The 27,781-nt window shown below is 40.9% G+C and overlaps 1 protein-coding gene across 13 annotated transcripts; it reads right to left on the bottom strand.

Annotated features, from left to right (window-relative positions):
• Nucleotides 1–1,611: 1,611 nt before the first annotated feature.
• LOC110842957 (ankyrin repeat domain-containing protein 17) lies at nucleotides 1,612–27,408 on the bottom strand. Of its 13 annotated transcripts, XM_035848090.1 has the most exons (35): nucleotides 27,127–27,407; nucleotides 26,821–26,899; nucleotides 25,519–26,113; nucleotides 18,876–19,047; nucleotides 18,478–18,598; nucleotides 18,294–18,343; nucleotides 18,172–18,218; nucleotides 17,940–18,087; nucleotides 17,712–17,863; nucleotides 17,573–17,642; nucleotides 17,442–17,500; nucleotides 17,290–17,329; nucleotides 17,137–17,192; nucleotides 16,876–16,983; nucleotides 14,354–14,610; nucleotides 14,216–14,283; nucleotides 13,692–14,141; nucleotides 12,973–13,607; nucleotides 11,781–12,023; nucleotides 11,389–11,445; nucleotides 10,286–11,321; nucleotides 10,047–10,210; nucleotides 9,610–9,966; nucleotides 9,342–9,517; nucleotides 9,161–9,261; nucleotides 9,026–9,084; nucleotides 8,627–8,930; nucleotides 6,088–8,548; nucleotides 5,899–5,993; nucleotides 5,471–5,790; nucleotides 5,202–5,389; nucleotides 4,202–4,743; nucleotides 3,804–4,126; nucleotides 3,502–3,711; nucleotides 1,612–3,418 (listed from the first exon to the last, which is right to left on the bottom strand). In XM_035848090.1, exons 3-35 carry the CDS (start codon nucleotides 26,101–26,103, stop codon nucleotides 3,380–3,382), a joined length of 9,693 nt encoding a protein of 3,230 aa, XP_035703983.1. In that variant the 5' UTR covers nucleotides 26,104–26,113; nucleotides 26,821–26,899; nucleotides 27,127–27,407; the 3' UTR covers nucleotides 1,612–3,379. The 13 variants fall into 13 exon arrangements, with proteins under 13 accessions (XP_035703983.1, XP_035703978.1, XP_035703982.1 ...); XM_035848085.1 differs by having other exon boundaries at nucleotides 1,612–3,415; nucleotides 5,471–5,993; nucleotides 27,127–27,408; XM_035848089.1 differs by having other exon boundaries at nucleotides 5,471–5,993; nucleotides 18,294–18,340; nucleotides 18,478–18,586.
• Nucleotides 27,409–27,781: the final 373 nt, after the last annotated feature.

A 27,781-nucleotide genomic window follows, 5' to 3' on the forward strand; every position in this document is an offset into this window, starting at 1 on the left:
CATCTGGGTTGTGTTACTAAATATCAGAATTTAGATGTGCGTACTTTGAGTTGCTAATTTGTTGTGAATGTCAATAATAAAAAGTTTTAAGTTTTTTTTTGTAAGTTGAAAATTTGAGATTGATTTTTTTCATGCATCATTTCATCGAATCAGGAGCGATCTTAGCAGCACACAAAAAAGTGTGTATCTTGGATCACTTTAATCTTGGATCCTTCTCATGCTTCTTGGTTTTCGTCTCCTTGTGACGCACGGATTCGAATCCTTTGTTCCTGATACGCATTAAAACATTTAATTTACGCATATAAAAACGCCTCATTGAGTAAATTAGAGTGATTTTGTGTAACAATTATTTTTACAAGAGTGAATAATCCATGATCAAACAAAATGTTGATTGTTTAACTTTGAAATCAATTAGAGTGGATGACAAAGCCTTTTTCACAAGGTATCTTGGTACACACATATCTAAAAACATGTCGAAGAAGCCCAAAATCAGCTATAAATCAAGGCATTAGAAATTTTTTTTATACATTATGTAAAAGTATTTGCTGCTCGTATTAAGGATCACAAATTTTTTCCACATGCGACCCAGTCGAATACTGATAAATGCTTTATGAATTTAACTCGAAATCCGGATATGCGAATCTTAAGACTCGAAAAGCATAATATTCAAGTTTAAGCAACCATGCCGGAAGTGAAAGCAAAACCTCAAGCACCGAATTTAGCTTAGCTATTTTCATGGCACTGAAACGAGCCTCGGAGCAAAAAAGTACAGGTTGGCGACAAGTGCATGTGGGGATGATCATGATGCATTTAACGTAAAACGAGTTTTTACTACAAGGCCTAAACGACACAGACCGCATCGCAAAAATGTGACAACGCCCAAAAATACGGCTGGACTGGTACTCGAGTACTAAACTTGGATATGAAATTGGATACACACTACACTTGCATTCTGAATAATCTCATCTCTCAGAAATTATTCGAGATCATGTACGTATTACAAATAATGGCACAAAATTAGTGTACACTTAAATCAGAATCAATGTTCATCATCATTATCATTATTATTTACTACCAGTCCCACCCCCCAAAAAAATTTCCGCATACCAACAAACGTCACCCGACCTCTTAAACGTATGCATTTATTTTTTCCCATCAATATTGATAAATCGCTCTTACTTATTTGCAATGACTGACTGACTGATGCCTGACGCGGTTAAGTGGTCCGTCTGACAATAAATTGGACATTGTTCAGGATAACAAGCAAGTTCAGACCCTGCATTTAATGGGTATCGATATCTCACACGTGATCCTCCTCTTCCGTCAACAGTATGAAATTCTTATCGGATTCATGTCACTTTTTTGCCTTTCATAACACAATCCAATCCACACATGCTACTTAATCGGCTGAATCAATCAACTCCATTTCATATCAAATCAATACTAACTAACTGTTCAATTAACAGGACGGTATGTATATTGGATGAATAGCGTCTTGTTTTTTTTGACACGCGAAGGTTGATCTCCTACCGAGATGTTGATGCGTATATATGAAATTGTCGCATTTTGTGCACGTCATACATTAAGTAAATAATTTAGCCGAAAAAATCATAAAGTTTCCCATTGAATTGAATTTATTATCAGGCCTCAAAAAATGGATAAGTAACAGTTCATAGTCGAATAGTTGATTTGATTCGTGTCGTGTGTGTGTATTCTTGTCTTGTTCTGACTTTTTTACACACTCGCGGATACACCTTATCCTAGAGAGATAGATATTACCATAATAATACATACTATATACTATCATCATCATCTTACATAGAATTACTTTATCCTAATTAATAATTACGTAATTGTTGTAATAATAGTTAAATCTCTAACATAGTCTAAAGTTCCTCTTTTTCGCCTCTCTTTCTTCTACGTCTCCGCCTCGTCGTGGTACTTATTCGTTCAGCTAATTAATTAATTAAACTAGAAATATTACTACTAAAATCTAAGTAATCAGTTGTAACAACGGTTTCCCCGTTTCCGGTTTCTTCTTCCTCCTTCTCTCGCCATCCTCACCCCGCCTCCGGTCAGAGGCGGAGGTAAGGTAGGAGAGAGAAGTGGTAATAAAGGTATGTAATTTTTTTTAAAGGTAATAGCATTTTCATCAGCAAATCTTAGAATCATCATCATCATGAATTAATTGACAATGTGGGCAAATCTTTATCATTATCATGTTCCTCTTCTTTTTTATGTAACAAACAACAAAATTTTCAGCTATGCGACGACAGATCTTCTTCATTCTATTTTGTTTCATGTCTTCTTCTTCATTAAATTTATACTGCCATGAAATTTTTATTTCTTCTTAGAGTCTTAAAAGTTCTTGTCTCTTTGACTTTTTCTACGAACTACATGCACAAAACAAATTCGATCAACCACGACCATTAAATACATTAACAAATGCAGCAGCAGAGTCGTGTGTACGAATACGTGTTTGTAGTTGAATTATTTTTAGGTAAAGGTTTCAATTAAGTATTTTTCTCTTAAAGAGTATACTTGCTCGGGAAAGATTGTGTCCGTAATTGTGACGCATGTTAACATCAAAAGTTCTTTAATGGGGGTTATCAAACAATTGAGAGCGCGTCAGATACACGACAAATATTCGCAGAAACAAAATCTGCACTTTATGATGGAGGTCACAAAGCACAAAGTTTTGTATTCAGTTATTAATAAATTCCCGTATTTTTGGTTGGTTGGCATTTTAAGTTGGTGAGAAAAATCTGCCTAAAATCGGTGACCACAATGAAAAATTTACAAATTAAAACGGTTTTTTGTTTGCATTGAACTCAACTTTCAAGTTATTGCCATTCTTCAAAATTTTGCAAACTTATTACATCCTAAACGTTACGGTCTTCATTTTATCGGTTCACTAAACTTCTTTCTACTTGATATATCTTACACAGTTTTAGCCAGAATGGGCAACCTACCTTTTTCTAAAGATTTTACATTTAATTTTTGTTAAGGACTATCTTGATTGGCTGACCGTGTGTGGTAAAATAAAGGAATACGAATACTAAACGAATTGCAGATAAATTATTAATAGGACATTTCATTCAATTTTTCATATTTTAAAGTAACAATCGATAACCATTAACCAAAAATATTTTGGTTTTGTGTCTAATCAACAAGAAATACCAAAAAGACCCACGATATGGATCAGCTTAAAACTAATTTTTTACGAAGATCAAAAAGTGAGATAATCCTTTTACCAGAGATAATAAATTGAAAAACCAAATAATATTCTACAAACTAATTGTCACAACGATCAGGTTCAAAATAATCAATAGGATGTTGTGATTATGGTGAAGGTGGTTCCTTTGGCTTTTTAGGTTCTTTATGTTCCCCACTTGCTGTTGCTTCCCCATCCTTGCTGCTAAAATTTATAATAAATAATTGATTAATTTATACTAGTTCACAAAAATATGTAAGAATGCAAAATAAATAAATAAATCGCACCACGTGTTTATCGTCCATCAGAAGATGAGACTCCCATTGCTGCTCCAACTTGGGGATCTGGTGTTGTTGCTGTTGGTCCATATGCTCAAGTCCGTAGGGGTACATGCCGCCTGGTGGCTGTGGTGGGAGAGGATTTTGCATATGCATCATTTGGGGGATTTGATTTACGCCATTCATCAGTTGTTGTTGGCGCTGCTGCCCATCATACATCTGCATATACATAATAATTAGTAGAATTTAGCAACAAATAAATAACTACGAACAATTAATTCTTCAAATCGGCAATTCTCATAGGTATGTACCTGCTGCTGCATCTCTAGAATTCGATTAGCATCCAAGTCTTCCATATATCTCCTTCCGATGCCACCGCGATCACCACCTCCTACTCGCGGTGGGTGTGGTAGACCTTGATTTGCACCTGTGGGGAATCCTTGTTGCTGGTTTGAGGAGCCATACATTCCTAACCAGCCAGCGGCTGGATCCAGACCGTCCATTGCAAATGGTAAATTCACTCCTCCTCCTCCAACACCTCCGCCGACAGCTTGTTGACCAGATGAAGAACTAGATCCTTTCCAGGTTCGTTCTCCTCCAATGGGTCGTGGCAGACGGTCCACTTTCATTGGGTCTGTAAATAACAATTCCATTTTAACAAATACTTCACACGAAATATACAAAAACACACAAATTTTTATCTACTCACTTTGATTGTCATGCATGTTATCCCCCAAGCCTCCAATTAAGGCGGCAGGGTCCATAATTCCAGGTCCAGCCAAATTTTGGAATCCAGGAATGTCTTCCAAACTTCCATTAGTATATCCCCCCCAGTTACTCCCCAATCGTCTCGATTGCTGTTGTTGTTGCTGCTGTCCATACCCTTGCTGTTGCTGCAGCTGCTGGTGGCCACCACCCATACCTTTATTATACTGCTGCATGAACGCATTCTGCCCAAGTTGTTGGGTCGATGCGAAGGCAGAGTTGGGTGGTGGGGGTGGTTGCTGGTGTTGTTGGTTAATCGAGAGGGGTTGCTGTTGTTGCTGCTGCTGACCTGGAGCGACTTTCACAAGGAAACTGGCCGCACGAGGATTGAGCCTAGATGAGAGTACGACATTGGTTGGAACTAGTGGTGGTGGATGTGGGTGGTGGTTGACCACACCGTGAGGAGGATGTGTAGGGTGGGGAATAATTGAGTGGGGTTGTGGTAGTAGTTGTTGTACTACGATAGGCAGATTAGGCGCTCCCCCACTACTTTGCCCGACACCAGTAACAAAAACCAAAAACCAACACCCGAAAAAACTTGTTAGATCTTACACGGATTAGATAGACAACAACAATTAATACAAATGTACGGTGTTATGTCACAAGATGAGAACAAAGTTACAGTTAATGTTTAAAAAAAGATTAAAAGATTTTAAACCAGGAAAACGTTATAAAACCAAAAATTAAAAGAAAGATTCCACTTAAAAAAACAGCTCAATAAAAAACAAAAGAAATACAAGAACGACCCACATATTCCGATTAAAATTGAAAATACAGATAGGAGAACAACACACCAACCACAGAAATAGTACTACGACCACAGATTAAAACAGTCAACAGTGTGCACAGTGTGTACAGAAGGAAAACTAAGGGAGACAAGTTAGGGGGAGACGAAATGACGTAGAACCATCCTCGTAATAAACAAATACTTTCTTTTAACGCACCTGTTGTTTTGCTGCTGTTGATACAACATGTGATTCCCACCATTCACAGGTTGATGGGAGTTGATCAGACCCATATCTTGAGGTTGAAATGGTCCAGCCGAGTAGTTCGGTCCGGCAGATCGGGGATTAAAACTCATCTGATTATTCATGTCGAGATTAAATCGATCGTGGGGATTCATTTGTTGAGGCTACACATGTAAATAATTATTAATTTATATTTAAAACTTTCAAAATTTTAATCATAATCAATTTTAAATGATAAAACTCACCGTGGGTTGTTGCGGATGTGGCATCCTCATTACGGGAGAACCCATTGAAGTGTTCCCCCGATAACCTGGAGCTTTAGCGGCATCAGCTTTTTGATCCAGACCCTGATCGATTTGTCCACCTTGACCCTGATTTTGCAAAGGGAGTTGTTGTTGTTGATGGTGATGTGACATTGGTACATCACCCATTAACGGTTTCCCAATGGAGGTAATTCCTCCAGCTTGAGTCATTTGTGCCGTCGTGGTTGTCCCGGAGGCCGCAACGGAGGCGAAATTCATAGCACGAGCTGCCGCCGAAGATGAGAGAGCAGATGTGCTTCCACCTGCAGTAAGGGAGGAAATCAGATTAGAAGGACCGAAGCTGCTGGCCAGAGGGTGCCCCCCAGATTGGGACGAAGGTTCACGGACGGCGAGATCGCCAGGAAACCAACCCGAAGTTTTGGAGAAGGTGTAATTAAACGGAGAATATTCGAGGGGCTGTGGTGGTTGGGATGAGTCTTGATTGTTGCTGGCCTCACTTGGGCTCCTGCACACATAAAAACAAAACATAATTCAATTTTTTTTTAAGATTGACCAACTTGCAAGATAAATTAAAAGTCAGGTCTTGAGCTAAACCGCACCTCTCTGTTCCAATGGTGGTTCGGTTGGATCCTATAGGTTGCGATCCTGGGGCAAGATTTCTTTGAACGGTGATAGGAGCTGGATAAGCGTCTCCCATTGACGGGGGAGCGTTAACATTCGGACCATTCACATGAGGATTCATATTATTTGGTCCAAATTGGTTTCCAGTCTCGTGATGTTGCTGTTGTTGATGCTGTTCTTTACCATGAGAGAAACTTTGAGGAGCTTGTTGTTGTTGTTGATGATGCTGTTGTTGTCTCTGTTGATTCCCCAAAAGCGGAGGTGACCCACTCGGAACGGCGACAGAAGGATGTACCGTGCTGGCATTAAACGGCTGCTGTTTCATCTCATTGCTCATGTTTAACGTTGGAGTGGCGTTTCTTGGTTTAGTGTCGCCCCAGTTATTTCCTCCCGATCCTTGAGAGGAGTCAACTTGTTGATGGTGATGATGTTTAGATGGGTACGAGGATGAACCTCCTCCAGGAACAGAAGAGGTAGTACTATTGGATGACGACGAGGTACTGTTATTATTACCGTTTCCTGAATTCGTAAACACCATCGACTTCTTTCCAGTATAATTCTTGCTGTAAATCTCTGCTGGAACTTCAGACACGGAAAAGTTTCCAATTTCAAAGTTGCCCGCATTCGTGGAGACCACGCTGGGTTTCTTAATGGGTGGAGATCCACTCCCACTCTTGATCATGTAAGAGAGCGGGGGAGACACGGACGAGTTGGCTGCGATAACTTTCGGTGTTGGTGAACCCTTCTTTGAGAAGGAGGATGCAGATTTTGCTTCAATTACACCGGCAGTCGATCCAATCGTCATCGGGGCAGAAGTGGCCGCAGAAGTGAAAGATCCAGTATTTGACGATGCGGTCATAGTTTGACCAATTGGTGGCAACGGTGCAGAGGCTGAACCAATGACGGGAAACGCGTTTGCATTGCTCAGGATAGGTGTTGGTGTAGAGGCCCCACCACTCGCTCCTGATGATGCTGCACTAGCTCCCGATGGTCGCACATGTTGTGGGATAAGTTTCTTAATGTCGACGTCAGGTTCGTTCATTAAAGCTGTAATGAGATTGAATGCCTGCTTCGTGGCTTCACTAGTCCCCTTGATTTGGATACTTCGCTCGGGCTGGACTTGACCTTTTTGCTGCTTTTCTACCTCGATGTGGGCATTGGTCGCTTCCCGAATGGCGTTAATATTGCAGCCGCCACGCCCAATCACCCGGGAAATGACGGTGGATGGAACCATGACTTTCTTGGAGCGGGAGGAAGGGCAACTGCGCGTCACCTCTTTCCATCCGTCGTCTTTCCGTCCAGATGGTTTGTTGGGCTGGCTGGGAGACTTGTTAGAAAGAGTGGACCCAACCACCGCGGCAGAAGCAGAGGAAGGAGAGGTAGCACTAGTTGTTGCGGATGACGCCGTAAGATTGGGAGCGGTAGAGGATGGGGACGAAGGAGTCATAATGGTGGATGCGTAATTGTTGTGAGGGAACGTATTGTGAATTTCGTGCTCATAAGCACCGCCACCGCTATTGCTAACTCCACCCTTCCGGTTTGAATGAGAATGAGGTGGATTGAGAGAAATGTTCATTAGCGGTTCTGGACCTTGCCCAAGGTCAGAGTTTGTTGAGGTGATGGAGGCTGCGGATGCTTTTCCTTTCTTTGATGGAGTGACATGACTTGTTCCTTTATTGGCGTTGGTGGGGGCACTGTTGTGCAGGTGGTGGTGATGATTGGCGGAAGATTCTTTGGTATTTGTGGTACTAGACTGAGACGACGACTCATCTTTCAGATTCTTCTTCTCCTCGGCATTCTCCTTGTTTTTTCGCTCCTTGTTGGAACCATTCTTTCCTTTTCCATACACATCTTCGACCTCCTTTACCTTCTCCTTTAATACGTCCTTGTCGTGCTTTCCGTTGCTGGATTTCTTCCCAGTGACATCTTTCTCATTCGAGGACGAAAAAGGGGCTGACTTGGAGGATGGAGGATCAACGGCAGAAGCCGTGTTGGTAGACAATTGATGTGGAGGAATTTGAGAATCAACACCAACCGCGTCTGAACTAGAACTCTTTGCTACTTTGTTATGATTGCTCTTTTTCTTTTTGGCATTCTTCGCATTTGAGGAGGAGTCATTGGTATCCTTCACTTTGGACGAGGCAGCGTTAGATGACTCGATGATGGGAAGAGGTTCTGGTTCTCGACTGCTCGGTTTGTCCTTCTTGTTATTGTTGTTACTCTCCACAACGACGGAGACGACGACGGGAGGAGTATGGGCTGGAACTTGGACATTCTCTTTATTTCCTTTATTCCCTTTGGAACCCTTCATTGCTTGTTGTTTCTTGTCCAGCGAGGAGGAGTGGGAACCGAGAGGGTTCAAGTCTTCTACCGGTTCTTGGGCATCCTCAACGTCGATATCATTATCGTCCTCGTCATCATTATCCCCATCACCGTCATCTATTAAGCAAATTAATTAGTGAACTACGTAATCAAGATTAAATGAAACTAATTATTTACTAAACAAAACATTCGTACCATTGAGTTGTTTTTTCTCCGCCTTCTTCTTTTTCTTTTTCTCTCGTCGCTTCGCAGCGGCGGCTTTCTTGCTCTCTTCGCGGCACTTTTCCAGTTCGAGCTCTTCAAGGAGGATGTTGGCATTCTTGCTGGCCTCGAGGGCCTGTTTGTCCTTGGCCTGCTTGATGTATTCCATGCATTGCTGAGCTCGTTTGAGAAGTTCTGCTTCATTCGCTAGGCCGATAAAGTAGCGGCTCATTTCAGAATCTCCAGGGAATTGTTTCACGTACTTGACTATCCATCGGACCACTTTGACGTGACCCTTCTACAATTGGTTAAAAAATTATGTTAATAAATGATTAGTTAACAAATACCATATTTAATAAATTATTAATTAGTTTTGCATAATAAATAATTTACCTTGAAGGAAGCCATCAAACAGGAAATTCTTCGATTGTCTTGGGCGTCCACATCGGCACCTGAAACATGGAAATGCATGAATTATTCGAGTCTCGTTACAAATTTTACAGAAAAAAGTAATAAAATTAAACTAACCAGCTCGTTGAAGGGCTTGACAAACGTCGAGGTGTCCTCCATTGCACGACAACCAGAGTGGAGTGCAGCCTTTCTTATTTCGAACCTCGACGTTAGCGGCACTAAACATTTATGATTAACAATCAGTTAGAAATGATATTTCTTCTACTACTTAAACAGAAATTTAAGGTCTTTGACTCACGCTCCGAGCAACATTTCCACAAAACGAAAATGCCCTTTGTCAGCAGCGATGGTAAGAGCGGTATCTCGTGTAGCAGGAACGGGAGGTGCGTTCACATCGGCGCCCTTTTCTAGTAAAACTCTTCCAACTTCAACGTATCCACCGTTTGCGGCTTCCATTAAGGGAGTTAGTCCCGTCTGAAAAATGAAAGCCAAGGTTTTAAATATTATAACATCCAATACCAAGTAGTATTGATAAGCTGAATTAGAAATCAAATATGTTGCTGTACCTTTGCACGATGTTCCAAATTAGCCTTTCTTTCCAACAGCAGACTTACGACTTCATGTCTCCCTTGGAAGCATGCCAGAGTAAGGGCCGTATTCTTATTCGTCTCGATTTGCGCATTAATATCGGACCCCATGTCGAGCAAGAGTCTCACCGCGGAAGTGTTTCCGTTCATCGCGGCCAGCATAAGAGGTGAAATTCCGAGTTTCGACCCAGTCCTGGAATTAATCTCCGCTCCGGTTTGTAAAAGGAGTTTTATTATGTTGACGAAACCTCCTGAAGCGGCGAGACTGAGTGGAGTGTAGTCCGATACGTTGCGATGTTCCTTGTTAGCTCCACGTTTTAAGAGGAGCTCGACCACCTATAAGAGAGAATAAAATTAAGTAATTGTCTCGGAAATATTCCAGCCGACAAATTAATAACAATTGAGTATTTACACACCTCATAACGTCCTTTGGTACAAGCAAGTGACAATGCTGTGTCCTTTGTGCGCTCTGATTGCGCCTCAACGTCCGCACCTTGCGAAATCAATCTGTCCACCACTTTTTCATGACCTCCGTCCGCTGCGAGGATGAGTGGAGTGCAGCCCTTTTTGTCACGGTGTTCTATGAAAATAAAAATTAGTTAAAATCGTTATAAAAAAGTGTATCTAAAATTCAAATAGTTAAAACTAAGTTTACCAATAGAAGCATTCCTTTCCAATAGGAACTCCACAACTTCCAAATGGCCTTGTCCCGCCGCAATACTGAGAGAAGTCTCCCCACTACTCTCCGTCGCGGAATCAACATCTAAAGCTTTTGCATTCTTATCCACAGCTGCGCCAGGGGTTTGCGTCCCCACTGCGTTGGTATGACCGCCACATCCTTTATGATTATTCGGACAAGGACCGCCGTGATGATTATGACCTTGAGGGCCCTGACTAAAGGGTCGTGTTCTCTTGGCCGTTTGTTTCTTTGGAACAGCAGTGGCTGCCACGGAGCTCGCGCTTGGAGGTTTGGAAGGAGCTGGAGGACCTGGTCTGGGATCCTTCACGATTGGAGTAGTTTGAGTCTGAGCCTGAGCCATCTTCCCGGACAAAGTTTTATTGGGTTGTTTTGAGGGTGGAGCTCCACTTGGGATACGTAACCCTGCAGCGGCTGCGGCTTCAGAAAAAGCGACTGGAAGAGGGGGTGGGTGTCTTGTCGGATGAGGAAGAAGAATCTGAGAGCCACCCCCGGCAGAGTTGATGATCGTGGTCGTATGCATCGTAGTCGTGGTCAGGGAGGTAGGTGGTAGTTCTGTGACGCCCACACTGATTGGAGAGCTCACTTGGTATGAGGCTACTTGCACTTGTCCCTGACAGTCTAGTGGAAAGGCGGCCGTAGCAGCAGTCATGATCATCTCATTCGCTCCGGGAGGCAATTCCCCTTCCATGATCGTCTCTGTCTCGCCATTCCCATGAGTCACGACGACCGTGGTGGTCGTAGTAGTTGTCGTCGTTCCTGGTGGCGGTGCTGGGATGATGACAGAAGATGACGAAGGTGGTAATTGCTGCTGTTGTTGGGCAGTAAACGTTCCTGCTGCAGCGAGGACTTGAGCAAAGTCTGCTGCCGTGATTTCCGGGTTGTCATAAGCCAATGCAGCCGCGGCCCCCACTCCTGACTCGAAACATTCAAATTTCCGATCTCCAGGGTTTCCTTGTTGGTAAATCAGCTGCGATTGGTGCTGCGTAAAAATCTATGAAATCAAAGCCTCGTCAAATCATCCCCATGTGTAATATTAACTCACAAACCTTCTTAATTACCTGTTGAACTTGCATCTGCAGCATTTGCGTGGGAAGTCCTGGGATGAACGGCACCGTCTAATCAAACAAAAAACCATTAATCCAGTACCCAATTTTTCTCAAAAATACCACACAACAAACATACAAGAACAAGAAACTTTCGTGTGGATACTTTAAAAAATTTGTATTTTTTAACTCAAAATTTCAAAAATATCCACATCCCCTTCAGTTCAATTCATTCAGGAAAAAAGAGAGGACACAAACACATAATTATTTAGTTCCAGAACTCGATGCAAATATGGAAAATCTGCACGAAGTCTGTCAAAACGCTGTATATGTAATTCTACTTTCCGACTTTTGTTATAATATTTTCCTTGCTAAATTAAAAATTTATTTATTATTTATTTGTTTACCGGTGGTGGTGAAGGGTTAGCCAAAGTGGTGAGGAGTGGAGCAGCCTTAGCACCACCACCCACGACAACCACGCCTCCATTATTTGGACTAACCGCACCCACAGCAGAAGAAGAAACGAGAGCAGAGGGACTTTGGCTTTGCTGTTGCAACTGTTGTTGGATTTGTTGTTGGAGCTGTTTCCGAGCAGAGGGCTTGTTGGCCTTTACCTTTGGTCGCTCACTTATAGCTGTGGCTGCGGTCACCTAGCGTATCAGAGATGAGTCCACCAAGGACACCATTCACATTTTAGATATACTTTTTCCTTACTTTTCTGATTAGTTGAATCAATCAAGTAACTTTAGTATCATTAGATTAAACAAGGGGATAAAAAAGGAAGCAAGGATTTAATCATTATCGACAATACAAACAACCACCAATCATTAATCATCATATAAATCAGCTCAGTCAGTTAGCAGGGATAAAATAAGGGATTTTAAAAAAATTGAAAAAAGGTTGAAACAAAATTATATAACAAAATGCATCTGCTAATTAAGCCGCACGACGGCAACACTGAAACAAAGTTATATGTAAGTAGAGATAAGCATTGAACAACTGCATGCTTTTTGATAACAACTTACCGAGTGACTACTATTGGATAATTTAAAGTCTTTTTTATGAACATGAAAAAGTGACCTGCACATTTTACCAATTTTCTTTACTTAATTTGGGGGTGGGAGATACGTAAGAAGATCCAAGGTCAATGCGGTTTGCTTGATCCATTAGATTAAGATAAGAGTTATATAACAAGGTAAGTGGTAGTCCTAGCTAACGAGAACTTAAACATTATTAATAATTAGTTATGTAATGCTCCTGTTCTAATCTAATTCTAGTATTGTTATTATTTTACACTAATCCGCTTTATGTACACTGTAATAAAATTTACTAGTTATGTTGGAATGTAGCGTTTCATACCACATCACACAAGAACCAAAAATTACACAAGTGAACAACAAGCATTCGATTATTCATTCATTCAATTCATTCACTCACACACATTTGCGACAACAGAAAAGACATTCACACCAAAACATTTAGAAACGGTTTTAGACACAAGCAAACAAAGGAGAAAAAATAGACAAAACGTGAAGAAAAAAGAGTTCAAGTTTTTATGTAAAGTGTAAACCAAGGACAATGATTAACAGATTAACATACCTGCGATGGAACGAGCGGTGGTCCTCCCGGACTCGTCGTATTTGACGAGGGCGACGTGGTAGACGATGTCGCAGAACCGGGAGAAATGTCCGCTGCGGCGGCACGTTTCGTCACGCCGTGTGGTTGTTCCGGTGTTTTTGGGATGATTGATGGTACCGCAATATTTGAAGATGGTGTCGAGGAGGAGGTGGTGTTGCACTCGGTGCAGGCGTTGGCTTGATTCTGACTCTGCACTTGACTCGCGGTGGCAGCTTTCAAATTTCCACCACTTTTATCATGTTGATGTTGAGTAATGACGGTTTGTTGTTGTTGCTTGCCGGATGGAAGTCCTGGAACGGGTTTCTTTCGAATGTCATCTCCTGCTGGAGTGGTTGAAGCAACTTTACCATCCCCCAATGGCAAAGTTTGATTCAAACTCTTCAGAATTGGAGAGTCCGGGATTGGTGTCATTATATTTGGTGGTGGCAACTTGGACAACGACTTTGCAATCGCATCGGTATTGGTTGTATTGGAAGCTGGTGATGCCGATACGTCCACCTTTTTAGTCTTTTCATTGGATTGAGAAGAGTCGAGGGTGGAAGTGGAACGACTCTTTCGCAAGACAGACTTTCCCTGTTGATTGGTCGCATTCGCGTCTACAAACACAAATTTACAAATTAATAAACATAATAATAATACCCCACTATATTTCTACAATCTTAATTATTAGTCACATTTACTCGTTTTTGTCGAATCGGCCGGAACAGCTTTAGCCTGAGCAGCCCCTTTACCACCTTTCCCTCCAGGCACAGGAGCTTGTCCCTTTTCGCTCAGCTTTTTCTCATGATCCAGGATGGCTCGAATGCAGCTGGTATGACCTCCTCGCGCAGCCTCAATAATCATGGTTGAATTGTCCTTGAGTTTGTGGTACGGATTGGCCCCAGCAGTCAACAACACCTCCACCGCGGCCAAGTGCCCCCCAGCACTGGCCAACGAGAGAGGTGTGTGGTCATTGCTGGCCGTTTGACGGTTCACGTCCACTCCTCGAGTCAAGAGGAATTTGATGACATCGACGTGACCACCACGACATGCTTTCATTAACGGAGTTCGTCCCCCCTCGGAGAGATGTTCGGGGTTGGCTCCATTTTCGACGAGGAGTTGAACCACATCTACGTGACCGTTTTCTGACGCTAAAGGACAAATAAATTCGAATTTATTTTTATGTAACAAGAATTCGTGTAATGTAACATTTCTGCCTTCTTACCATATGACAGAGCCGTATCACCGGTTTGAGTTTCACGATGGATTTGGGCGTTCTTATCAAGGAGATATCTATAAACAAAATAAATAAACAATAAATTAGCCATCTCATATGCTACACTGTTCCTTCTTCTCTACTCACTTCACGACTTGGTAGTGGCCCTCTTGGCTTGCTTCCATGAGCGGAGTTGAAGCACCAAGTTCGATATCTGCCCCCTTGTTCACCAGCGTGTCCACTGCTTCGAGAAAGCCCCCACAGGCGGACAGGGTTAGCGCAGTTTCATGAGTCTCGTCCGTTTCCGCGTTCACCTTTGCCCCAGCAGCGATCAGACATTTTACGACTTGGATGTGGCCCTCACGTGATGACTCCATCAATGGGGTATACCCTTCGTCATTAACCTATAAAAATAAAAGACAAAACGATGCAAATTAAATTGTCATTCAAACCACCGCATTAAACAACCAAAATCCACCCAAATCCAACCACCCATCCACCACTTTCTTTCATACCTCAAGACAATATTGCCTTAAAGTATTAAAATTTTCTCTTGTCAATTTCATATCGTCAAGTCCCACTTCGTCGTCATCATTAATTTGCTTCTCCCTAATTTCCCTCCCCGAAACGTCAAAAATCTTCCTGGCCCCGTAATAATGGTTTCCAACCAGGCGTAGTAACATGTACACGATCCTAACATAGCCGGACGCTTCAGTTATGTTCCTCCGCAACTTAAGTGGGTCCATCAGTTTGATATCGTCAGCGTACTCTTCGAGCAATTTGTGGAATCGGAAGCCGTACTCGACGGGGCAGCTAATCACACCGAGCGGTTTCTTCCGCACGACGGATCCCTTCTTGGAAAGTTTCTTGAATTTCTGTTTCCACCGCCGGTCCGAAACGGTGGGGCAGACATAGTTCTTATTAGCCTCATAGTTCATCGTGTTCCACCAAAAGTAGCGAAGGTCGTTGGACAGACCGCTCATGGAGATTATTACTTCCCCAGAGTGGCAGAGACATTCGACATACTTTTGAACCTCTTCTAAACATTTGAAACAGACAAAGAACGGACATCCGGGAGAGAATCGGGTCCATTCGGCTGAGCAACATTTGAGACAATTGGATTCGCCATTAGCGGCGGTGAGGATAGAACTGTGATCATACAGACAAGGTCGTTGGCGTCGAGATAATTTCCTCCTTCCGTTGTGAGTATAACACATGGATTTGCAAAAAGTATCGCCACTTTTACTACCACCTTCAACTTCTTCATGCAACGTCTCCCATTCTAAATCCTCTTCTTTAATATTCTTCACCCTGTTCAACGTTTCTTCAATTTGCTGACAAAAATGGAGCAGATTTTCACACTTTCTCAGCGAGTAGGCAGGTTCAGATTTATGATCGTCATCATCATTTTCAATTTCGTCGTTAACCAGTCCAGGTTCTTCAGAAGTTGAATTGTCCTCTTCTTCCTCGTCGCTGTCATTCTTAGATCCGGAGTCAGCAGAATCATCGTCATCGTCACACGTTGAGTAGTTACAACTACAGTCTTCATCTGAACAGGAGGCGTCGGCAAATTCTATTTTATTCATGTCGACCACGTGGCCAGATACGTACGCGTCTGTCAATTTTTCTGGCATATCTATCCACTCCCCTTTCACGTACTTTGTCAAGTTATAAATTTGAAATTTCGTGCGAAAGGATCAACAGTTAAAAAACAGTTTAAAGTCACTGTGCCACTTTATCCTAAAACAAGAGTCAAGCCTCGGCTATTGTCCAACGAACTAACAATAAAGCCGTATAGACATCAATATTATATATGCGTACATATATAAAAACTAATGGTATTCAGAGTGCAGTGTCAACTTCCTACTAATTGTTTATGTTTTGTTTACGGACCGAATAACTGCTGTTATGTTCATGTACTATCGAGCCGTTTATTCCATTCAACGGAGGAGAATGAAGAACGTGCTGGTTTTTATTAGGGATTGCTTATGTACATCTCTTCCTTGCTGTAATATTTGATGCCGTCTTGACTAGAAATTTTTCCATGCCGCTAACCACCTTCTTGCCGAGAAAACGGTCCTGTTGTTGCTGTTGCTGAGCCATAATGAAATAATATCATGGAATCCAATGATAAGAAGAAGTAATAAAGTGTACGACTGACATATGATATGCACAAAGCAGTTCGACATACAATAACAAAACTATTTTACGCATATCGGATTACTTTATCCGTTTACTTCCATATCGGTACAGAAAAGCATGATAAGCTGATGATACCAAGGTACCCTTTGCATCATAAGGTACAAGAAGAAGGGGAAATTCATCTTCATTTTAGTGGAACCTTAAAAATGCAAAGTTCTTTCTCGTAATCAACAGCGAAATTATTTTAAAGAAGACGTTGGAACATGACTAATTAGGAAACTAATACTTACGGGTCATTAATAATAAGGTTTTGCTTAGAGTATCAAATGTCACTGGCCACATGACACTCTGTGTCAACTACAATAAGTCCGTCCGAATACATGTCAATATTAACTAAACGAACCGTAATTATATTTTTGTCTATCGTTTCATGCCGTACTCTCAGTATTTAGTGGTGGATTTGGGATACGTGGATTTCTTAATGAATATACACAAATCAATAAATAAAAGGTCATAGGGGCACTGACCTCTTCAATATTGGCTCCACGGTCGATGAGCAGTTGGGCGAGTTCGACATGACCGCCGCACGCAGCCAGGGTTAAAGGTGACTCAAAACTGTCGACTGGCATGTTAACCTGATTGCGGTACAAATTATCGGGGTCCATCATTAGCTCCAAGTTCATGCACTTTTTACGATTAGTAATAACACTCCTCCTACTACAACTACTACTAGCACTGCTAAGTTTCACGCCACGACAAAACATTGGTGTCCAATTATTATCACAAACCTGAGCTCCACAGTCAAGAAGGAGTTTTGCAACTTCGACATGACCGTCCATTGATGCTAGAAAAAAAAGAATTGAATTAAATTATTATTATAAATATTATTATTGACTATTATAAATATAAATATTAAAATGTGGCATTTCTGCCTTACTTACCTTCCATTAGAGCAGTATGCATTTCGTCAGTTTTATGTTGCTATTAAAAATTAAAATATTTGTCACGTATAAATCAAAATATTATTGTTGTCAAGTAAGAACAAGTAAGAAGTGTATGTAGCCAGTACAAAAGTCAGGACACTACTACTCACTTGGTCAGCACCAGAAGCCAAAAGGAATCGAACCATTTCGAGGTGACCCTTGTAACAGGCTAATAAAAACAAATCCATCAGAATTATTAAACAACTGTAATAAATAAAGTGTAGAATTTCTGCCTTCCTACCGACAGTTAGGGCAGACTCCTTAAACTCGTTTGAGGCAGTATTTATCCCAGCTCCGTTGTCTAGCAGGATCTAATAAAAAATAGTTTGAAAATTAGAATACCAAGAATCCTTCAATTACAATAAGGTGACAACACTTACTTTGGCGACACCGGTATGACCAGAAGAAGCAGACTCCATTAGTGGGGTATGACCGTTCTCATTGTTATCCTCCACTCGAGCACCAGCCTTTAGAAGCTCCTTCACAATGTCGTCGTGACCGGCGGCCGAGGCGTACATGAGAGGACTATTTCCTATATAATACATATATACAAAAATCAGTACATACCAATTTTAAATTACTATAACAATTCTAAATCTAGTACGTACCACAGGCGGACTGGGCGTTCACTTCTGCACCATGACTTATGAGGAGTTTCACAATCTCGACGTGGCCTTGGGAAGCGGCGTCCATAAGTGGAGTTAGGTCACCTTTGCTCCCACGGTCGTCCACGTTTGCACCCATTGCTAGCAGAACCTGGAAAAGAGGCGCACATTTTTTATAAATTCATATCATACATGCTGTATGGCATTTCTCGTTTAAAACTCGTAGAATATTTACCCTGGCCAATTCGAAATAGCCGGAGGAGCAGGCAAGGGCGAGGAGACCTGAATTTAAATATGGGTAAAATATTAGATGGAATTTTACAACAATTCTTATTGTAAACAAATGCTACAACTTACTGTCGCCTTCTTCCATGGAATCGTTGCGACCTTCTTCTAAGGACTTCCTGCTTAAACAACAAAGAACAAATACAATTCATCAAAATAGTTCTCGTCAAATAATAAAAACGACCCATTACTATTTCATTTTCATTCAATTTTATCAAAGTAATCTAACAATAATAAATATCCATATAATTCCTACCGTTGCGAGTCACGCATGCGATTGATGGCAGCGGAAGCCTCGCCAAGGGCTGAAGAAACGGTTAACGTCAGTTTTCTCAAGTTTTCCGGATCCGACATGAGTTTCCCATCTGTAAAACCTACTTTTCCAGTCAAACAGTCAAACCAAAACATTTATCAACATAAATAAAATAAGCCAATAAAAAATCAATATAAATGTGTTTAAAGTAATAAAAGACGACAGGACAGACTAAGGTAAAAGGAGGAATTATTAGCAGTATTTCAGAGCACTATATAATATACATTCTAACGAGCAAAGAGTTTAAAATAAAACTGACAGAATCTCCACAATTTACAGTACTCTGACTCTACCATGAAAAAGGAAAAATAAATTTACAAAAAAACTAGCAGGTAACGTACCGGCAGCTTCGAAAAAGGCTTCAAGACGAGCTTGAGCGTCGGGAGGGATTCCTTGGATGGAAGGATCTCCGTCAGCATTGAGGAGGAAACCTGGCGGCTCCAGGCCGTCCTCATCCTCATCTTCGTCCTCGTCGTCAGACTCTTCTCGATCCAGGGAATCGTCCCCCTCACCCTGAACACATACAAAACACCAAATATAAATCAACTCTCCTCTCTAATAACATCCATCTCATCGTCAACAACAAGTATCAAATCAAATTTCAATCAAAACCCAGAACGTCAATAATAAATTTAATGAAGCCAGCAGCCCATTTCTCTGAATTCATAACTCTTTCTATACAAATGTAATATCGAGATGTATACATTAAAGGAAAATGAGAAAAAGCCAAACCAAACAAATTAATAATACCACTTTCTCTTCAACAACATCCAGCTACGACGAGAGAGAAGACTCACCACTAGTAAAGCCTACTAAGTTCTCCACCAAGCAACACTGCTACTCTGTCGAATCCTTGTTTTCATCACCCAATCCGGAAAATGGACTTTCTCTCTCGTGCAAATTCAAGTAGCGCAAAAAAAGTGAAAGTAGAAACCACCCGCTTTGATCATTAATGTTTCCCAGCTTCTTCTTTCGTCCATCGTTCCACTTTGTGGCAATAATAATCAGAACATTGATTACAGGATCGTATTACATATTTCGCAGGCATATTTAAACCCATTAAACAAGTTTCCAATGGAAGAAGAACACCATTTCCCCATTTACAAGATTTCCCCAGATACAATTGCATGACCTTTTCGTCCAAGTGAAGTTTATAGTTTACCACCAGTCTAACCAACCATCCTCCTGGCAGTGGGAGAAGAAGAACCCATGTTACACACGGCGAAGCCTCCTTCCGATTGAAGTGGAATTAATCAAACGAAAAGCTACTTTGAAAGGAGAAACCCAAACAGGAGTGAAAGCAAAAGCCGATCAACAGCCGCAGCCAAAAAGTTGTTCGAGTGCCTGCCTGCCTACCAACCCACCTCCACCTCCTCCCACGTGCTCTGGAGCTCCCACTTTCTCCAACTTTCTTCACATATGGAAACGCTACTCCGTCACTACTCAAAATCCTCTGAATCCATTCAACAAACTTATTAAAACTTATATCATGATTGCCAGCAAAACTACAAATTCATGCCAAAAACCCATACATAAATTGAAGCCGAACCAACAGGTATTACAACTCGTCCCATTAGATACACACACTAAATAAATATTCACTTCCCACCCATCCTCATTCATTCACAATTCACATAAATGCGTGATTTTTTCAATCAACGATTCAGACAGGTGGTGGTGGTGGTGATGCCGGACCCTTGACAAACCTCCTCCACCCGTCCGTCCGAACAGAATTAATTACCGTTACTTCGTAATGTGCGAGTAATTGCATGCATTGCAATTAAATTAAATATGCATAACCTCATCGTTCATATAATAGAGTGCGAGATGGTGGTGGTGGTGGTAGAAACCAAATACCATAACATAACGGGAGACAGAGGTGGTCTCTTCTTCTCTCCTCATTATTCTTGCCAAAATATTTGCCACTTGAGCTTGCAAATATAAAACGAATCAAGCAAGGCAGAAATTTCACACTACGTACGTACACTTATGTATGCACGTATAATGCAATGCCACCATGCCGTATGTATGTACGAACTAGTTACCATCTAATTATTCGTGTCAGTTATTAAATAGCCGGGCTACAACGAGGAGGAGGAAATGAATGACTCTTGTCGAAAAAAAGTCACTTTTTACTACCAACCACTTCACCATTAAGATCAAGACTACATGATAAAATGCTCCATATAATAATAATAAATTGCTTTATGTACACCACGACCAATTACTCAACAATTCAGCGACCCGAGAGGAGGTATGTAAAGTGTGAGATCCCAAGAAGAAAATCAACATGCTTTCGTAGTCAGTTCGCACTAGTAAAATACACACTATTGACATTGCACGCTCTTGTTTTTTTTACCAGTCGGGCCTTCAATAGGTAGCAGATCCACTCTTGTTTAAACTGATGCCACCACGAGAACCGTAACAGTTCTCCTGCCATTATTACGTAAATTATTATAATTTGTACAAAATTTATATTACAAAATAGTTTATTAAATACTCGACATTTTTCTGGGAAATGGAAAATTCTATTAGTTTCTATACTCTCTTCGGTTAAAACTGATCAGATCAGCTGCATCACATTTTTGGCAAAAGCCCATCAACTTTCTTTACACTATATCGTGCATACTATCCACCAAACCAAATCCTAAACCCGACAGGAAGGAAAAGAAGAGTGTTCTCCTTAATTTAAAACTGATCCGACATAACCGACAAGTATAACGGATGAGATGCGATATATGCAGATGAGATCATATGCATGTAGTCGGTGTATGTACATAAAAAAGACACACACATGATCTTCTCAGTATTTTTCCTCCTTGTGCTCAAACTCTTTACACATTTTTAACTTTTCTTCTCCTTCGCCCTCTCCTCCTCGCTTTTTCCATTATGTTATATGCATGCAGGTAATAACGTTAACTCCACGCCACCAATGTGAATATGTATGTTTTTTGAGTGAGCAAAAATGGTTTATACACAAATGCTACCATTTTTTCCAAGAGTACAAAAACCGTTCGTTCCGAGCATCATGTTTAGTTTGTATTGATTTACAACGCCACGCTCAAAATAAGGCAACCAAAATAGAGAGAAAGAGAGACGAGACTTGTGCCAGACTGGAACGATTTGCACGCATACATAGTCATACTTTTTGCAATGAATGGCATAACTTGTTACAAAAGGTTACAAATATAAATAGGGAGACATTCCGAAAATGTTGTACAAATTATGTAAGTCAGTCGTGGGTCCTAAAATGGTAAACAAAATCTTGATGATTTTTTTTTACAAAAAAATGACGTCCATAAAATTCCAGTGCATTTTATATCGTATCGTGTGATTTTGAACAATATAAAGGAACAATCCAACCAAACAATAAACATTCAATTCATTCCAAGAGAAATATTATTAAATGCAATTAAAACCATTTAACGAGCACGCCCTCCTCGTCATCCTTGGAACGGGAAAAGGAACACATAAATTTGTACAGTATTACAGTATAGAATGCAAGCCTGTTAAACTTAAACTCAATTATAAAGCAACAATCAAGTAGACCAGAAAGAGCAATGAACGAAGAGATCACGTCCTTTTTCCCAATTTCGTTTGCTTTTGACCCTCTAGAAAATTAATTGGAAAAAAAATAAAACCAATTTCATTCTATGAGATTAAAGAAGAGAACGTGTGACGTTTGTAACCCCAGATTTTGATGCTATTTGGATAACTTGTAGTAATAGGAAAAGGAAAGGAGGGTTAAGGTCCAAGGGCCATATAACCCCCGCCGCACTCACTCAAATAGGAGAAAATCCTGAAAATCACCATCTTAAATGTTTGCCAAAGATCTAATTTCCATCCAAAGGATTTCAAAATTTGCGTTGCAAAGGTCGTTGCAAATTTCCGCTCCTAAGCAAAAAATCATGGCTTTCAACATTCACATCTTTAATATTTTTGTCCCAACCCATTCCATTTTTCATTTCTTCAAGAATGACACCAACTTTTATTCCCCAACTAAAAAAACTAACTGGAATGAACTGGACAAAGAAAGAACAATGCCATTACTACCACAGAACATCGTGTAGTGCAGAGCGATGGAAGTTGCGTTGCGTTCTACGTCTCGGTCTCGTCCTTCTGAAAAGCTTGGCACAAATTGGCGAATGCAATTTTATGACTCCCCCGACCCGATCCGGAGCCGGGCAGTAAGTAGTAGTAGCTGGCTGGGTAGTGTAAAATCTCCAATTCCATTCCACCCACTCCACAGCAGAGAGAAAGCACATTATTTCCTTTCCTTTCTACTTTGGTGAGGATGCAGACCGATTTTAGGAACTATTTCCTGTTCCCACGTCATGCCATGTCATGCTTTCACTCGCGCATATACGGCATCGCCACACACACAATTCCAAAAACCACGAGAAAATAATACACAACAATTGTCTACTCTACTCCACGCTACACAACACCTCGATAACAACCTTGCCATGCCTTTTTAACGACTCCCATTATGCACGCCTCGAATGTAACTAAAAACTAAACTTCTTCCTCTCGGATCGATATCATCTTCATCTCACTCAGAATTTCTGAGTCAGAAATTATCCCGTAAAAACCGCACGGAATTATTTCTTCTCTCCCCTCCCGGCAATATATACATACATAAAACCAGTATTAAACCTAAACCAAAATTTTTGAACCTTCTTAAGAACAATCCATGATGGTTAACTTTAACCTGTCGTCGTCGTGCACCACAATTTTGACGACGACCACGACTCATCTCTTTTCCTCAGGGCAATTATTATCCTACCGTAAAAGGTTTTAAACTTATCCCCATTTCCACATTTACCAAATAAAAACAGATCTCATTTTATGATACGAAAGAAGCATAAATGACACACTAAGTACATGACTATGAAAAAATCGTGCTGTTTATTTCCCTGCCAATAATAATCACCCCACCACACCACCAAGCCACGCCACGCCACAGCCATAAATGACAAATTAATGTCGCGTGTCGGTCAAACTCGGACGGTCCCATCACACGTCACACGTCAATGTCAATGCCTGCTGCCCACGATTCTTCATCTTTTTTGGCTACAATAATAATACCACAACTATTTACTTACTCATCTATTCAACGCATACAACCCTCACTTTTTTTGACTGTCTACACTCTTTTCACTTGATACACGCAGGAGCAATTAGCCAAATTAATTTCTAAATACGTTTACATACATAAATCATGCCAGCCAAGAAGGAGTCGAATTATGACTAACTTTGTGCTCAGAGACCTTCTAAAAGCAAGCTGCTCAAGGGAACGGAAATCATAATCGCCATGAAATGAAATGGCTAAACTAACAAGATCATTATATTTTTTTCGTCTAAGATTTCAAGAATATGCAGGGAAGACAGAATTATTATTATCACATCATCATCATAACACTCACTCACACTGAAATATCTATGTCAGCACCATTTCATTTCATTTAACCAACATTCGTCAACAATTATTGCTATTTGCTCCCATTTCATTAGTCGTGATGCTGATGAGAATAGAAAATATCTATTATGATGACGTGGACCGCAATTCAATCAAGGATGATGAGAGAGATTCCTATTTCAGTCACATTATTGACAACAATCGATTCTCAGCCAGACACACACACACTTCATCCATCCATCCACATAATATCCATTAGGAAGGATATCTTTTTAGCCAGATTATTTATTGCTAGACAGGTGAGGATTCATCGCTCCCTAAATAAAATATAAGATGAGATGGAATATGGCGAGGAGAGAAAAAAAACGTTATTTCTGATTGTTGTGTGATCCTGTGGTTGATTTAATGTGCACAGGTAAAACTTGTAAATATAGCTGACTGGTACATACATACCTAGAGTGGGTTGAGTGGGATTATTTATTGGCATAAAAAATAAGGCTGCTGGCTCTTACTTAGGGCAGGATGGATTTGGTAAAAATGACAAAAATTGGCGAATTCGTTCGTAATTGCTCAATACACAATTTGAGGGCATTGAATCCTTCCGTTCAGTTCAGCTTCCTTTTGTGAACAGGATTTCAATTCATGTTCATGCAAGTCCAAGTATGAATGTAGTACATACAACGCACAAAACACTTATGTGTATGGTAAATATGTGTGACACTGCTGCAAGTTGGGAGATTTTCTACACATAAATCAATGATATTCATCCAGCGAAACTCGCAGTAGTGGCACTCGTCATTGTCACGGACTATTAAAACAGGATGAACCATTTTATAATTCAAACAAGAGAGATCAGAATGGAGAAGCCGAGTGCTCGGGTAGAAAAAAAATATGAAACAAGAGCAAAATGGACATCCATTTAAACTTGAAAAAAATGTAAACTTGATCTCAAATCATCATACTGACGGTCATTAGCCCGTAATAATAATTGCTATTTCATATGAAACACATCCACATAATATTACAAATCGTGTTAATCGACCCATTCCATCCTCCTGGATACATCCATAATTGATAACTTCATGCTCATCTCATCCACCTACGTCAATCTTCTTATGCATAAAAAATGTAATATATTCACCTCTCTGAAATCCTGGAAATTCTAAATCTACGACGACACCTGAACTGTAAACTGAATCATATAACCTCAAATCCGCACTGACGTACAAACATTTAAACTAAACGGTGCACTCTCTCGATCAATATTTGATATCGAAATCGAGTTAGATCTTAATCTTCTAGTCGGAATTTGAATCTAGTTTAGTTTTGGCCCGGAAAGTGGATCATGGGTAAAAATGTCTTGTAGATACGCAAAACGAATCAAATTTCAAGGTTCGTTTATCGTCACCAAATGATGGAGAAGATACCAAAGGCAAGATTTAGATTCTGACGTGCACCACAAAATTCGTTTCCATTTTCAAACCCCAAATCCAATTTTCCGCTTGCAGATATAGATCCGCAATTAAAACGCTAATTAAAATATTATTGCTATTCATTCTGCTTACCTCGTCCTCATCATCCTCCTCGGAGGAAGAATGGGTGAAGGATCTCGAGTTGTAGGAGGGATTGTTGGGCGGTCCTCTCTTCCCGGGAGTCACCCTCGTTTCACAAGGTTCGGTATCGTTATCATACTCTTCGTCATCCTCGTCGCCTTCTTCGTCATCTTCTTCTTCCTCGCATTCTTCGTCGTCGTCGTCGTCATCATCATCGTCGACAACTTCAACGTCCAATTCCTCCACGTCGAGCAGCTCGTCTTCGGCGGCCGGATCATCGGGAGGTATTGGCGAGGAGGAGGGTGCGGCGGGTGGCAGGGAAGAGGAGGAGTTTTTATTTCCCCCCTCCTTTAACACTTTGGCCGAGGAGGTGGTAGTTTTGGAAGTAGGCACAGAGGATTGAGGTTGAGAGGAGGGGTTGCCCTTCGAAGATGAGGAGGAAGAGGAGGTGTTGTTGTTGTGCTCTTTGTTGTTTAGCACGGAGGTGGTGGTAGTGGTGGTCGCGGGTGGAGGTGGTATTTGTTGCGCAGCGGCGCGACGCGCGACTCCCTTCTGTCCTTTGGTCATCATCCCTTTTGACATGGTGTGGCGAGACATTAATCCACGCCTAGCAAAACAATAAGAATTAGTTATTTCTTTTTGTAAAAGGTTGACAGTGGTCGATATCAAAATTGCGAATTACGATGTGTGAGTGAGTACTGTATAGGTAGAGTAGGTGAAACTCAATTTCTGTAACACCTTACATAAACTTTCTAATGGCAGGGGACAATAAAAATTTAAAATCTAGGACAATACACAGGCACGTAACATTGTCTAGGCGGTAGTGTTGTGTTTACAAAAATGGTACGACTCGGACAACTTGGACTTTTCAATACTTATTATTTTCTTATTATCTAATCTAATCAAGTCAACCAAATAATTGTCTTGCACAACTAACAATACAAATCAGGGCACACACTTTAATCCTATTCACATCTATCTAACGATGCACCTCGTGTCGATACTCTCTCGAACGCAATGCCACGTGTTTACTCTCTAAAGTTAACCACGCTGCTGGACTGGAGCGTGGTGCGAAGCATATCATCACAACAAACTGAAATCACTACCACCGGGATTGTGATCTATTGATACTGATTTCAAAATACAAACAACCTGAAATGACCACAACCTCTCAATGGCGAAAACTGTTTGCAAAAAATATGCAAAAATTTCGCAAGTTTCTCTCCCCTATACAAAACCTAGAGTCATCACATCCGTTCGTATGTCGCAGTTACACATCATGCTCTCCCACAACCGACATATTTCCTTACTTACTTGACGGTAGGACAAGAAGGGGGTTTTCTCTTTAACGTTGATCGAGGCGTATTGAAATCCTTATAATTAACGACTCCCTCTGAAAATACACAAAAAAAGATCACAACCCAATTAAAACTATATCCCTTAAAAATCCTTTCCTCCACGAAAAAAGAAAAACAAATAACGAAATCTACCTCTCTCTCATCTCATTTACCCTTCATTTTCCCCCATCAACTCTTTTACATAAATCTAATCACACATTAATAATTAACTAATTGAGAAGAAACCAAGAAAGATTTCTCGTCGATTTTTTTCCCCACTTACTTTGAAATATTTATACAACGGATCCAACAATCGTCGGAATCCAGTACTGTACGCCCTCGTGTTTGATGTTGGGTAGGGCTGGCTGCGCTGCCTAAAAAAGGTCACAGGTCGCTGATTTGAAACGCTACGACCTGGGAGTTTTTTCCTTACGAGAGAGAGAGAGACTGACTAATAATAATTAACAAGTAGTGTGTAGCAGTAAAGTGAGGAGTAGTGTAGTTATAGGTTAGTTAGCAGGCAGGCAGACCCGTGTTGCTCAGCTCTCAGCCATTCTGCTTCCTTAGCATGGGCAGTATTCGCCTCTCTCTCTCTCTATGAGAGAATTTTAGTGGAAAAGAACTTTTATTTCATTCCTAGTCGTCCAATGTATGTTGAGTTGCATTCAAGCAAAATCGGCAGCACCAGCACCAACGGAGAGAGAGAGCGGATATGAGATCCCTCTGTACTTACTATTAGCCAACCGCGGCACACAGGCGGATAGACAAAGGGAGGTTTCCAAGTGATAGACTAGCTCGGTTTTTGCACAAGGGCGAAAGTTGCGTTTCAGACGGGAGAGAAATTTATGAAATGATGAAAATAAGTAGTATTTTTGAGGGACTTGTTATTTAGTGTTGCTTATTAGCTTGTTTGTTACGCTCTTTTGAATTTTTGTCTA

Source organism: Folsomia candida, unplaced genomic scaffold (genome assembly GCF_002217175.1).
Source record: "Folsomia candida strain VU population unplaced genomic scaffold, ASM221717v1 Fcan01_Sc002, whole genome shotgun sequence".
In the NCBI taxonomy this organism is placed as follows: Eukaryota; Metazoa; Arthropoda; class Collembola; order Entomobryomorpha; family Isotomidae; genus Folsomia; species Folsomia candida.